The sequence below is a fragment of the Monodelphis domestica genome, chromosome 2 (genome assembly GCF_027887165.1).
Source record: "Monodelphis domestica isolate mMonDom1 chromosome 2, mMonDom1.pri, whole genome shotgun sequence".
Classification (NCBI taxonomy): domain Eukaryota; kingdom Metazoa; phylum Chordata; class Mammalia; order Didelphimorphia; family Didelphidae; genus Monodelphis; species Monodelphis domestica.
In genome coordinates, this window is record NC_077228.1 from 193,536,846 (window position 1) to 193,551,848 (window position 15,003).

General features: G+C 39.0%; 1 protein-coding gene across 1 annotated transcript; it reads right to left on the bottom strand.

Annotated features, from left to right (window-relative positions):
* Window positions 1-1,021: 1,021 nt before the first annotated feature.
* Window positions 1,022-11,714, bottom strand: G6PC1 (glucose-6-phosphatase catalytic subunit 1). Its single transcript, XM_001364847.3, has 5 exons — window positions 11,392-11,714; window positions 8,826-8,935; window positions 6,812-6,917; window positions 4,502-4,617; window positions 1,022-2,288 (listed from the first exon to the last, which is right to left on the bottom strand). Exons 1-5 carry the CDS (start codon window positions 11,619-11,621, stop codon window positions 1,777-1,779), a joined length of 1,074 nt encoding a protein of 357 aa, XP_001364884.1. The 5' UTR covers window positions 11,622-11,714; the 3' UTR covers window positions 1,022-1,776.
* Window positions 11,715-15,003: the final 3,289 nt, after the last annotated feature.

Sequence of the window (15,003 nt, forward strand, 5' to 3'; positions counted from 1 at the left end):
GGCTGAATAATTTGCTCAGAAAAGAAGAAAAAGAGGCAACAAATCATCCAAGTCATGAAAAAAGTCTCACAGTCTTGTCATACCTGAAATTAAATAATCAGATAAACTTATTTTTCTTAAAAATGTTTTAATAAAATACAGCACATATATATTATATATTTTCTTCTACAGATATTATGTCCAGGACTGTTGGTACTGTATATGCAATTGATAGCAAATGCAAGGACTGTCAATAAATAGGTTTCAACATTTTTTTTTGTTTTAGAAATGATCTTTTGTAAGCAAATTCATCTGAGAAGCTCTTATGGAGAGCAGGAAAACAGAAATTTGGTCTTTCTTCCCACTTTTTTTCCTTTCCCACATGGGTCAGAGGAAGGAGCCACATTTGATCTCCAGGAATCAAAAGAAACATTGGAGTGACCTGGGAAGCTGGAAAGGCTGCCCTCTTCTTGCCATTTCCCCCACTGTCTTAGAGCTTAACCTAAAAATACAGAAGCACCAGAATAGGTTTGCTTTTTCAGAGAGCTGGGAATAAGATGATGCCCTTGAGGTGGGGCTGCCGGGAGAGAACAGGAGGAAAGTGAGCTAACATGACGCACAGAAAAAAAATGGATATAAGAGAATACTGTCTATAATGAACCCCTATAATATAAAAAAGCAATATTGAGAAATATCAGCATTCTAATGTAGGATCCAGTATCTATTTCAAAGGACTGATTGTGAAACATACCTTTCTTTCTCCTTGGGGTAGACCATGGGAGAAGAATACAATCCAATGTTATCAGATGTGGCCAACGTAGGGACCTACCTCTATTTCAGAGGACTGGTTGTTAAATAAACCCTATTCTTCCTCCTTGTGGTGGAACTAGCGGGCTGAATGAGACCTATGTTTTCAGACAGGGCCAGTGGGTTGTTTTGTTTAACTAAGCTTCTCTGCTATAAGGAAGGATTGAGGGGAGAGGTAGAAGTTGGAGGAGGAAGTGGGGGGGTCATTAGAAAGTAACCTAGATTTAAAAAACACTTGCATCAATAGAATTTATTAAAAATAACAATGTTATTAATAGGTGTAATCAAGGGCAAATGAAATTGGGCTGGATATTCTGACCCAGGGAGGGTATTTAGCCCATCTCAGCTTTTAAAAACACTGATACTAGTAGTATGTTGACCATATACCCATTCAGGAAAAAAAAAGATAAGAAGAATTATTTCTCTTGCTGCTTATGTATCATTCTTGCAGGCTGATCCCCATTAGGAAAATTCCTTCACTTAGGTGATTCAAACTAATTGGTGCTATTCAGATAATGATTTTTTTTTGGTATATCTGATGTGTAGAATCCTCAGAAATTCTCTGCAGTCTCTACTTCTTTCCCCACCAATCTGTTCCCTCTTCCTTCTCTCATCATGAGTAGACATCTCCTAGAAAACTTCACAAGTGGATTCCCCAACTAGAACTCTGGTAGTCGGGACTGGTGAGGCCTGTCTCATCTGGAAGTTCTTTGACTGTGGATTGGACAGAATAAAAGTAACGTGCCTTCATGAGAGTGTCGAGGGCTAACAGTCTCTTTTAGTCAGAGATGTTCTCTGGAATTTTGCAGGACTCTCTGAAACCTCACTAGCTCTCAAAGAATCGCCACACGGAAGGATTTAGGATTCTAATGAGAAGAGAGCCAGTGGTCTGGCTCCTGAACCTGTGGCCACAGCGTAGGCTCTCCCAGAATACCACTTACCCTAAGTGGTACAATTCATCTGTACTGAATACTCAAATCCCCAGGTCCACTATAAAAATTTCTTCTCGGACTGGCCCAGGATCCGGGAGAAGCAGTAAGGGATAAAGCTAACCGATGTCAGAGGTACCGCTGCACTTTTGCAAAAAGACAGCACGTAGAACAGCATCTCCACCTGGGATGGGGGTTTGAAAGTATCAAAAAGATGCAAGATGATCAGCGAGGCCACGATACAACACAGGCGGAAGGGGAGCTGCTTGTTCTGTTTTCCCTTGCAACTTTCCTTGTACATATTGGAGTTGAGGGCCAGGCCCAGGCCAAAAAGGGTCCCAAGGTTCTTGAGCAGACTGGCAAAGGGGGTGGTGTCAATATGGACCCATTCTGGCCTCTCACACCACCTCTTGGCTTTCTCAAGGGTCCACAGGAGGTCAATCCCCAATCCCTTCAGCATCAGGTAAAATCCAATGGCAAAGCTAAACAGGAAGAAGGTGATCACAAAATACTTCTTGAGACTGGCATTGTAGATGCTCTGGATATGGCGGAACATTTCAGCAACAGCAATACCTGAATAATAATGAGACAAAAAACGATATTAGGAATTGGAGGGAAATCTTCAGATTTGGTATTAGAGGGTGATGAGCCACCAATCCTATCAGATTCAGAGGGTCATACAATGAGCATCAGCTTGATCTGGAGAGCTATTTAGTTCAATGTGACATCACCAAAGGTCCTTCTTAAAATCAATAAAGTAAAAACAAAACAAAACAAACAAACAAAAATCAATCTCAAGCTGATAGCACCTCCCTTTCTGCTTTCTCCATTTTGCCCTTTCTGTGGTGGGCTCCCTTATCCCTCACAGCCAGTTTTGGCCCCTTAAGCCACCTAGAATTACTGACACTGGTCATGAAGGTTAGATATTTTATGAGACTAAAGTATAATTTTCATCAGGTAGGTGGAGCAGTGGATAGACTGCTAGACCCACTGGAGTCAAGAAGATTGGATTTCAAGGCCAGCCTCAGAAACTTGCTAGCTGTGTGACCCTGGGCAAGTCACTTAACCCTTCTTGACTCAGTTCCTTCATCGGTTAAATGAGCTGGGTAAGGAAATGGTCACTTTGCCAAGAAAACTCTAAATGGGGTCATGAAGAGTTGGATGCAATTAAAAAGGACTAAACAACAAAAGTGTGGGTGTGGCCAGAGAAACTCTGATCTAGCTTGCTTTGCTGCTTTTGTTCCTCTCTCTTAATTCTATGCTCTCTCTCCCCCTCCTTTTAACAGTTCTTAATTTATGTTAAATATGAAATCACAGATCCTGGCCAAAATATAATTAAAAAAATTTTAATACATCTCATTTACATTATTGGAATTTTTAGAAACACCATTTCTTCCCTTTCATCTGCCCCAAGCAAATTAATCCTCTCCTTTGAAGATGTGGGGAACTAAGAGTATGGAAGTGCAGCTAGGTGGTACAATGGATGGGCTTGGAGTCAGGAAATCCCTAGCCTCTATCACTAATTGTGTGAGGCAAACCGTCTAACTTTGTTTGCCTCAGTTTCCTTATTTGTGAAATAAGCTTGAAAGGAAATGGCAAACCATTCTAGTATATTTTTCTTTCAATAATATTGTATTTTCCCCCTGTTACATGCAAAACAACAATAATAATATTAATTATTTTTGTTTTGAGTTCCATATTCTCTCCCTTCTTCTGACTCTCCCTGCCCTTCCCATTTCTTGAAATGCTAAGCAATTTGATACCACCCTAATGTCTTTGCCCATAAAATCCCAAATAAAATCATCATGTACAGTCAAACATGATTGAACAACAATAACCAAAGAATATGGAACACTAACTATACTGCTGGATTAGGATGAGGGGTTGGTTAGTTTTGCTGAATTATTTTTCCTTATGCTTTAAAAGTTTGTTGTACAAGGTAAGGAAAATTAAAATTAAATTTAAATTTTTATTGTATAAGTTAAGGGAAGAGAGATTTATTTGAAAATGAAAGTGATAAAAAAAGAAAGGTTATCAACAAAACCTTCTTAAAACTGAAATAATTTTAAAAATAAGATGGATAACAGAAAAAAGTGAACCATCCTTTATGCTATCTTCTGTTCTTACAGTTCTCTTAGCAATGGATAACCCATAAGCAACATGAGACGGAAGATTGTATCTTATCTAAACTTTTTATCTGCCCAATAATGAGGACAGTATTCTGGATACAGTAGGTACTTGCTTAATAATGTTTGTGGAATAAATGAAATAAAGACGGACAATTCACAACTTCCCTCTTGTCACAAATTCCAAGGTCTACTATTCCAAATCCTCCCCCAAAGTCAAATTCTTTTTTATGGCTGCCCTCAATGTCTCCATAAACTTCTTTAGGCTCAGTTTATAAACTACGAGCCCACCTGCCAGAAAAGAGGAAAACCTGAACCAATAAACATTAACAAGGCTATATTTATGTTAGAAAAGGATTCCTTTCTATGTGGAACTTCCCTGGCGCTTTTTTGATCATTATTGTTACTATTTGGTAAACTAACTTAAAGCTAAAATAATGGGGAATATGATATCATTCACAAGGTTCTGATGTCCATGCCACTTCTGGGGAGCGAACGTATTAGATAAAGTGAAGTCCACCTTGCTTTCAAAGTTCTCTAAATCTTCTACCATTGATTTGCTCTCATTGAAATCTAACAGCATACATTACAATCACAAATAAGCCTGTTGGATTTTAATGATTAAGGACTCAGAAAGAAGGTGCTGCAAATTCTACTGACCTGAGAAGACTCCAGCAACAACCTGATGAGGGAAATGGGCAGCAAGATAGATTCGGGACAGACAGACATTGAGCTGCACAGCCCAGAACCCCAACCACAGAAGCACATGCAGACACCTGCAATAGGAAACCCAAACACATCAGAATTGAGATGCAAGGCAGGAATGCCATTTGAAGGGGCAGCTAGGTGGCTCATGGATGGAGAGCCAGGCCTAGATATGGGAGGTCCTGGATTCAAATCTGACCTCAGACACTTCTTAGCTGTGTGACCCTGGGCAAGTCATTTAACCCCCATTGCCTAGCCCTTATCATTCTTCTGCCTTGGAACCAATACATAATATTTAAAGAAATGCCATTTTGAGGGGCAGCTGTGTGGCTCAGTGAATAGGCCTGGAGTCAGAAGGACCTGAATTCAAATGTAATCTCAGACACTTGCTAACGGTGTGACCCTGGACTTAATTTTGTTTGTCTAGCCCTGGCCCTTCTGTCTTAGAGTTGTTACTGAGACAGAAAGTAAGAGTTTAAAAAAAATAAAATAAATGTCATTTAAGAAAACAACTTCTTTAGGAACACTGGGAAACCCTTAAGTTCTTTTAGTCAGAAACCTTTTTAGAGTATAATAATTATCATGGAAACTTGGAGCTGGAAGGGATCTGTAGCCTAAAATCTAACTAAAGCATACACTCCCTCTCTAATATTCCCAACAAGTGGTCATCCAGCCTCTACATAAATATTTTCAAGAACTTAGTTTACTGATACTTTAAGGGCAATATATTTCCATTTTCGGATGCTTCTACTAGTATATTGAGCTGAAATCTAACTCTTGCCCCCCCCCCCCTGTTCTGAGTTCTGGGCAATGTTTCTTTTTCTTTTTTTTCTTTTTTAAACCTTACCTTATGTCTTACAATCAATACTGTGTATTGGTTCCAAGACAGAAGAGCAGTAAGGACTAGGCAGTGGGGGTTAAGTGACTTGCCCAGGGTCACCCAGCTAGGAAGTGTTGGAGGCCAGATTTATGAGCAGAGTTTCTAATAAAAATATTTTCTGTAGTCAAAGACAGTGATCATCTCCCTACTGTCTTCTTTTGCGGAGTTAATCACGTCTGTTTCCTTCAAGTGATTATTCTGTGAGATTTTTTTCAGTTTCCTCCCCATCCTTATTGCCTGATGGATACACTGTGATTTGCCAGCGACCCACCTACAATGTGGTACCTAGAACTGGACACAGTACTCCAGAGAGACTCTGCTCAGGGCAGCATATTACAATAGGGCTTTCATTGCTTTCATTCTGGATTGATGTGACCTAAGAAAGCATAAGCTGTTTCTTTTCTTTTCTCTTTTTCCACCTGAGCATTAGCCTTTTCAGCAGCGACATCACACTCGCAGGATATTAAACTTGTGGTCCACTAAAACCCCAAGGTCATTATCTAGTTATATCTCCTACATTCTGTACCTGAGTGGCTAATTTTTAAAATTTAAGTGAAAGATTTTTCCATGTTAAATTTCATCTCAATGGGCTTAGTGGATAGAAAGCTAGCCCTTGGGGCTAGAAAGACCTGGGTTCAAGTCCTTCCTGGAACACATACTGTCTGTGTGACTCAAAGTCTCAACCTCTCAGGGTCCCCAGATATTTTTCCAAGACATACTTTGCACAGCTGGTGCTCACTTTCATGGGTAAAAGGAAGTCTCTCACCTGGAGCTTCCCAGATCTAAAAATCACAGGCCAGATTTAAAAAACCAAACCAACCAATCAATATTTATCTTATTATATTCTGTTACCTAATGCATTAGCCCTCTATCCCAGCTTTGTATTATTTGTAAATCTGATGTAAGTTCCATCTGCTTCCATCCCGGTCATTGATAGAAACAGTGAAGGAAGGGACTTTTCATATAGCACTTATTAAGTGCCAATCACTGGGCTAAGCACTTGACAAACATAATTTTATTTAATCCTCACAAAATCCCTGGGAAGGAGATGTTGTCATTCCTATTTTACAGTTAGGAAACTGATGCAAATAGAAGTTAAGTGACTTGCTCAGGGTCACACACCTGGGAAGTGTCTGAGGCCAGATTGGAATTTGAGTCTCACTGACTTCAGGTCCAGCATTCTATCCAATGTGACCACCAAGCTACTTCAGAACAATGGACAAAATAGGACTTCTGTTTAACAGGAGTCCCTCAGATTGATCACACAAATTTATCACATCTGAGCACATAATGGGGAGAATGGGACAGAGAGAAATCAATTTGTCAGTGATTGATCCCTTTCTCCTTCCCCTGGTCCCTCCACCAATCACTGGAAGTGTCCTTACCGGAACCTGAAAGTTGGTTTCTTTTTTCCACGAGTAAGGGAGAGGATGGATGTGACAATCACATAGTATACACCTGCTGCACCCATGGCATGGCCCGAAGGACTACCTAGAGGGTTGGAAGGAAGCATAGTGCCTTAGATATTCAGAGGGAAAAGAAAGGAAAGGAAAAATGCACCCCTAGCTCTGGGAAGATTCCATGTCCCTCCTCTCCCATCATCACTCCCCACAAGGGCTCACTCTGGAAATGTCCTACCTTTTCATTGAAAAATACTAGTATTATTTTAATAATAATACAATTTAATAGGAACATAATTAATATGTTAATAATAAATAGAATCATTTAATAAATAATATTATTTTAATAATTTAAATTAAAATTTAATTATTCAAAGTATGGTTAATGTGCCACCCACTTAGGTGGCTCTGTCCACAAAATCTGACTGCTAGGCAAAGAAGAGTGCTCAAAGTCTCTGCCCATTATTTTCCCTGGAGGAAACTAGTTCAGACTACCCTTTATAGGTCTGGAGCTTCTGCCCTTTTCCTCTATTAAAAAATCTGGTTTGAGTGCAAAACACCAAAATACTCCAAATCTATATTTTATTTTTTTAAACCCTTACCTTTCATCTTGGAATAGTTCCAAGGCAGAAGAGCAGTAAGGGCTAGGCAATGGGGGTTAAGTGACTTGCCCAGGGTCACACATATATGAACCAAGGACCTTCTATCTCTAGGCCTTACTCTCAATCCACTGCCCCTCAAATCTACTTTTAAGTGACAACACTTAAAAACAATTTTAGGGGGTACCTTGGTGGATCCGTGGATTGAGATCCAGGCCTAGAAATGAGAGGTCTTGGGTTCTAATCAGGCCTCAGACACTTTCTACTGCTCTTCTGCCTTGGGACCAATACCTAATATTGACTCCAAGATGGAAGGTAAGGGTCTAGAAAAAATTTTTTTATTTCATTTTTTTTTACAATTACATGTAAAAACAATTTTTAATCTCTGTTTTTTAAAAATAATTTTGAGCTCTAAATTATCTCCCACTCTGGAAAAAACATACAATTTGATAAAAGTTATATATGTGAAGTCATGCAAAATATATTTCCTTATTAGGATGACAATCTTCTATGTTAAACTTTTCTGCATCAAAACACCCTATTCAGCTAGGGTATAAGTTTCACCATCATTAGGTTCTGGAGAACCTGAATCAAGGGTTCTTAACTAAGTTCTTTCAGGGGGTCTATGAACTTGGATGGGAAAAAATTATATCTTTATTTTTACTATTTTCTTCAATTATTTAAAATATTAATTGGAGAAATAATAGATTTCATTGGGCTGCCAGAAAGGTCTATGACATACAAAAAAAGGTTAAACCCCTAAACAAATCAGATTTCTAAAATCACAAGACCTCAACTAACTAGCAAACACACACACACATATTAACTTGCAAATAATTTTTGAACTGACATAGTTGAATTATTAAATTTTTTGTTTATATGTATTCTTATATTAAATTTCCAATTTATCTCTTGTGGTTGAATTAAATGGAAGCTGATGAAGAATCCCAGAATCCAACAACTTGAAGGTACCTCAGAATTTCTCTGTACGTTCTGTACTGATCCTTGATGTCCCCCTTGAGTAGCCACCCAGTTTCTGTCAGAAGACTTCCAATAAAGAAAAACCCATTCTCTCCCAAGGAAATCCATTCTTCTGGATGGCTCTGCTTATAAAGAAGCATTTCCTTATATAAAGCCTAAATCACTCTAAAGGCTCTTTCCCTCTTCTATTTATTGCTCTTAGCTCTGAACTAGGAGCCAAAATGAGTCTTCCCTTTCCCCTATTTGTGATAATCAGCATCATTAACAACCCCAATCATAGCTCCTATACAAAGGTACTAAGCGTTTGAGGTACACTTTATTTGATTCTAGTAACTGACCAGTTTCTATTCCATTTAAAGTCATTATCATGCTTCTGATTATACAAAGTCAGCATTGAGAGATGAGAGCTGGAATCTCACCTGGACCAGTCTCACAGGTGATGGGAAACTGCTTTATCACAGGCACAGATGTATTTATGTAGTAGTCAGTGTCTAATACCCACCAGTACGGACGCTGTCCAAAAAGAATCCTGTCAGGGAACAAAATAGTTGTATAAAGTTGCCAGGTCTTTACCAAGAGACAGAGAGCGTATCAGGAAGAAATGTTACGCATTTACTTTCTTATCTCTAAATGCCCACAGATGGCTTTATAGTTTAGTTGTTTTTCAGTCCTGGCCAAGGCTTTATGGCCCCATTTGAGGTTTTCTTGGCAAGGATACTATAGTGGCTTGCTATTTCCTTCTCCAGCTCATTTGACAGATGAAGAAACTGAGGCAAACAGGGTTTAAGTGACTTGTCTAGGGTTATGGGGTTAATAAGTGTCTGAGGCCATATTTGAACTCTTTGTGACCCCATTTGGGGTCTTCTTGGCAAAGACACTGGAGTGATTTGCCATTTCCTTCTCTAGCTCATTTGACAGATGAGGAAACTGAGACAAACAAGGTTAAATGACTTGCCCAGGATTACCCAGTCAATGAGTGTCTGAAGCCAGACTTGAATTCAGAAGATGAGTCTTCCTGGCTAGAGGTCATCATGCTATATATACTATACCACCTAGCCACTCCCAAGATCTGTTTTAACTGTGATTCTAGAACTACAGCTGGAAAGGACCTTGGACACCTCCTTGACCAGTTCTGACATTTTACAGATGAGTAAATTTAGATCCAGAGAGTAAAGCCACTTGCCTGAGATTATACAGTGTTAATGGAATAAGTTGGACTCAACCCCAAGTTTCTTAACTCCAGTTTGGGGCTCTTTCCTTCACATCACTGTTCTGTGCTGTTCCCAAAGCCTAGTTTAAAGCTGAGGAGCTACTGTTTAAAACTTAGACCTGATCTTCACTTTCCTTTCTCTTCTCTTTGGTTAAGGAACACCCTGAGTTCCCAGAGTCAAGAGAGGGTAACGATCACATGTCCCTGCCACCAGACTCTGTCTTCCAAGCAGGGGGAAATGTATCTTTATCCTTTCTGTTTTAGAATAAAAGACATCAAACAAATGCCCTTTCTTTTAATTGAAAGATGGCCTAGAAAGATACATTTTTCATTTTAATAAAAGAGATGTCAAATTTAAGTCAAGATTCTTTAGTCAGAAGAAAAACAACTGCTTGATTACATAGTTTGATTGGGATATGATTGGGGATGCCGACTCTAAAGGATCACCCTGGTGCAAATATCAATAATAGGGAAATAGGTCTTGATTAATGACACATGCAAAACCCAGAAGAATTGCTCAAAGGCTATGGGAGGGGAGGGAAAGAACATGCATCATGTAACCATGGGAAAATATTCTAAATTAACTAATTAAATAAAATTTAAAAAAAGATTCTTATGTCACTGAGATTGTATCTGAGGATCAATTTCTTTGGATTTAAAGATAGTCATTTTTTCTCTTGATAATAAACAAAGATTCAGGTCTCGAGTAAAATAAACATCATTAATTCAGACCCCAACTAATCTACTGATCAACCAGACACATTCTACTACATAACTCTTACGGAGTAAGAAATTTGAAAGAATTTAATCAATGAATTTCTAGGATCTTACAGATGAGTAGAGAAAATAACCATTTATAATTAGCAGCCTTCTCTTTCTTCCTTTTTAAACCTTTACGATATTAAGTATTCTTCTTAGGCAGAAGATTGGTAAGAGCTAGGCAATTAGAGTTAGGTGATTTATCCAGGGTCCCACAGCTAGGAAGTGTGTGAGGTCAGATTTGAATCTAGATCCTCCCATCTCCAGATTTATTTCTCTATCCACTGGGCTACCTGGTTTTTCCATTTGAAGTCTTTTCTAACAAAGGACTCAGACATTTTCTTCAATGCACTTTCAATTTCTATACCTAATAACTAATTTCTCAACATTAAAGGATTTGTTTTAATAATTATATTTGTATTGACTTAACTTATTTGACTTATTTGTGTATCTTTCTAGCAGTCTTTGTATTTTCTACTATATTTCAACGTTTTTAAAGACAATTAAAATATTTCATTTTCTTTTTCAAAATTGTCATTTTTCATATCCACATTCACTAAATTAGATAAGCCTTCCTTAATTCCATCCTGGTTAGGTTTTACCTTTTCCTAAATCAGTGACAAGATTCTTTTTTTTTTTTAACCCTTACCTTCCATCTTAGAATCAATACTATGCATTGGCTCCAAGGCAGAAGAGTGGTAAGGGCTAGGCAATGGGGGTTAAGTGACTTGCCCAGGGTCACACAGCTAGGAAGTATCTGAGGCCAGATTTGACCCTAGGACCTCCTGTCTCTAGACCTGGCTTTCAATCCACTGAGCTACCCAGCTCCCTCCCAGTGACAAGATTTTGCCCCAATACTTATGTAAGAAATTATAAACAAAGGGGGAACAGCTGATGTCATCCCAAAGAATCTGAATAGAGATTGGAAAACAGGTTCCATTTGGAGAGTCAATGGGAGACAAACCTCTTCACTTTCTCATCCCCTACTTCTCTCCTTTGCCCAGGTTCTTACTTACCACTTAAAAACCAAATTGAGCCAGTCTCCAATCACAGCCACCCAGAGAAGTTTGATGCCTACAGCCTCTCGAACATGGAACCAAATGGGAAAGAGGACATAGAAGGCATTCCTGAGATCTGCAAGCATCGAGACCAAGATGAACCAGTCCTTGGAGTCTTTATAATTTACTTGGAGGTAACGGGTCGATTGGATCCCAAAGTCATGGAGGACATTCATCCCTGCCTCCATCCTCACTTCCTCTTGGCACTTCCGTAGGTCCTCAGCAAAGCACGTGAAGTTATTTCAGACTCTGCTGTGATTGTTCTGCTCTTAGATTGATCCTTGCCTCTGTTTTATACTCCCTGCTCCCAGTCTGTAGGTCATTTCAACCCTGAACTTTGGACTCAAAAACCACTTTTGTCTAAAATCTATTGATCAAAGGTGCATCACCAGAAGGTTGATGCAAACACATGTGGGGTGATTTACGTAAAATAAGAAAACAGGCATACAAAAACAACCTGATCTGCCAAATACTCGGCAGGGGCAATTATTAACCTTTGGCATGCTGTTTGACATCTCACACGACTGCCCACCTGTCCTCTTAAACTAGGCCAGAGACATAGGTTCAAGTTTAAACCATCCATGACTTCTTGCTTCATTTGGAAAGTTCTCTGATCTGTAGATGGAGTTTGTTCCCTCTGTTGTAGACTCACCAGCTTGTCTGGGGGACATAATGAAGTTAAGATGCCTGAGATTAAACGCCTGTCATCTCTTGGAGTGCTCTAGGCATCCACATTTCTAGTTATTAGTTAAAAGGAACTAGGCGGCCCTATGTTCTGAGAAGAACGGTTGGTTTGATGGCTTTGCCCTCAGCTGCATGGAGTCTTCAGGAATATCTATGGTCCGGCAGTCCCCTATCTCAATATTGGTGGGAGATTAGACACTCCTAAAATAAGCTAGTAATTAATTTTGCAGACTTTATAGGGATTTTAAAAAACAAACTAGTGATTGCAATTTACCTAAATGAATACTCATCTCTGCAAAATGCCTGCAAAAGTAAAATGCCTAGTCTTGTATGCCTCTGTTCAGGGAAGGCCAACAACATTGAATTGGAACCAAAAACTTTCCACCGATTGTCTTGAAATTTGGAAAGAGGACTCTGGATAAAGATGAAAAAGAAGATAAACCAAGGTTGTCCTGACATAAGGCATTTGTCTGGGTGACTCATTGGAGAGAGAGCCAGGCTTGGAGATGAGAGGTCCTGAGTTCAAATCTGGCCTCCAACACTCTCTCTCTAGGTGGCCTTGCCCCAGTTGCCCAGCCTTTACTGCTCTTCTGCCTTGGAACTAATATGTAGTATTAATTCTATTTTTTAAATTGGGAAATTTTTATTTCATTAGTTAATTTAGAATATTTTTCCATGGTTGCAAGATTCATGTTCTTTCCCTCCCCTCCTTCCACCCCCCTTCTATAGCCAATATGCAATTCCACTGGGTTTTACAGGTGTCATTGATCAAGACCTATTTCCATGTTATTGATATTTGCACTAGGGTGATTGTTTAGAGTTGTAGTATTGATTCTAAGACATAAAATAAGAGTTTTTAAAAAGATATTTGCCACAATAAGATATAAGGGGAGTAAAATTTTTAAACAGCTGCTATTTTCTTTTCTTCTTACGAATATAACCCAGGAAGCCTAATGATGATAAGAAAGGCTATACTAACATATCTAGAGGGGAGAGGAATAGAAGGTCTGGTGGAGGGATGGGGAAGAGAGCAAAAGATGAAGTTAGGAGCAAAGGTTGATAATGATTCACACTGGAAATAATTGCAGGAGGCTCTGGAATGGGGTGTCCTGATTTGTCAAACTTTCTCAGGGCATCAAATCCTCTATGGGAGAGTCCCCCTCCACTGGGAAAGTCAGGATGTATTTCTTTTTTTTTTCCCATGTTCATTCCAATTTATTCCATCTCAATTCACTTGATAATTTATAGATAATTTCTGGCACTTTGCCAAATTTTCCTAATCAAAACAAGATAAACTTTATTTTAGCAACCTGAGGAGCATTAACTACTAAAGCAATTTAACACCAAGCAAGGTACAGATTATAAAATCCTTATTTGATCCAAGTCTTCTAGCACTTTTGGCTCAACTAAAATTTTCCTTTTAAAGAGCATGATTGGGAGGAAAATGCAGACATACACAGGATGTATTTCTTAATGAAAGGTGTCAGATGAACACTCATATATGAGATAGGGGACTCTTAATAACTTATAGATGAGTGTCGTCCTAGAGAAAGGAGCTCCCGCTCTCTCTTCCCAGATAAACCTTATTTTCAGAGTACTGAATAATTCTCCTGTGGCAAATTCTGCCCTGGTTTCAGTTGCATTCTATATATAAATTGAGCAGACACTGCATGTATAGTAAGGCAACAATCACAGGCCCCCATAGAGTTAGACTTCTCAGGGGCCAGAGTCTCTGAGTCTGGCAAGTCTTGGTCATGTGCCCAGCATGTGGGGAGCAAGAGGAGGGCCCAATCTTCTGGTGGGAACAACAGGGAGTTCTGTTCTTGTCGATAAGAAGATATTATGGGGCTGATATTTATGCTCTGCAAAAGCAAAGTATGGAACTCTGGGAAGTCTGCCAGGTTTGATGATAGGCTTGGCTGGAATAACCGAGGATTACATCATGAAACTAATACTGGTCTCCAACTATCTCTCACCTACCAATACTTCCCATTCTTCCCTTAGCCTTGTGCCAATCCTTGGCTGCTGCTTCCTGCACATTTTTATCATGTGATAGAAGGGGTAAAGCATCAATTAGAAAGCTGGTTGGAGAAGAAAAATGGTGGAAGACTCTCAAATGTCTGCAAATATTAAAACCTCAAAGATCTTTTGGATATTTGGCACATGGTGAAATGGAAAGACATTGACTCTAGAGTCCTGAATTTAAATCCTGCAAGTAATGCTACCTGTATGACTTAAGCAAGTCACTACACATCCTTGAGCCTCAATTTCCTCATATATTAAAAAAAAAGTCAAAGATATTGGATTAGATAGCTCTGAAATTCCTTCCAATTCTATCTAGGTTTGAATCCTAGATCAACCATTTATTCTCTTGTGTGACTTTGGGTAAGTCACTTTTCGCTGGCCCTATTTCCTCTCTTGTACAATGAAAGGAATTGGATTAGGTACTTCTAGTGTCCCTTCCAACCCTAAGACTATAGAAGACTGTCAGCTCCTATAGAGCAGGATCTATTTCCTTTTAATCTTTTATTTCCTTTGTATACAGTAGGTGTTTCAACAAATGCTTGTTGAGTTGTATTTTATAAGAGGCATTTGAGAATGTTAGAAATTTATTTTACTGTATGGATCCTCCAGAGATCTCAATCCATATTTATTTAGTCACCTTTTCCAGCAAATAATAATCCTCCTTTTAAAGAATTTGTTGCTTGGATCTAAATTCAATCTCCTTCTCGGTGTGATTCCATTCCCTTTTGTTCAGAGCTAATTAATTGCCCTTGGTCAGAAACCAGGAGACAGTTATGGTGGGACAGTTTATGAAGCCCTCTTTGGCTGGCAAGCTAGCTAGTCACGATTAAGACAGTAAAAAACACACTGTTTTCATGGTTG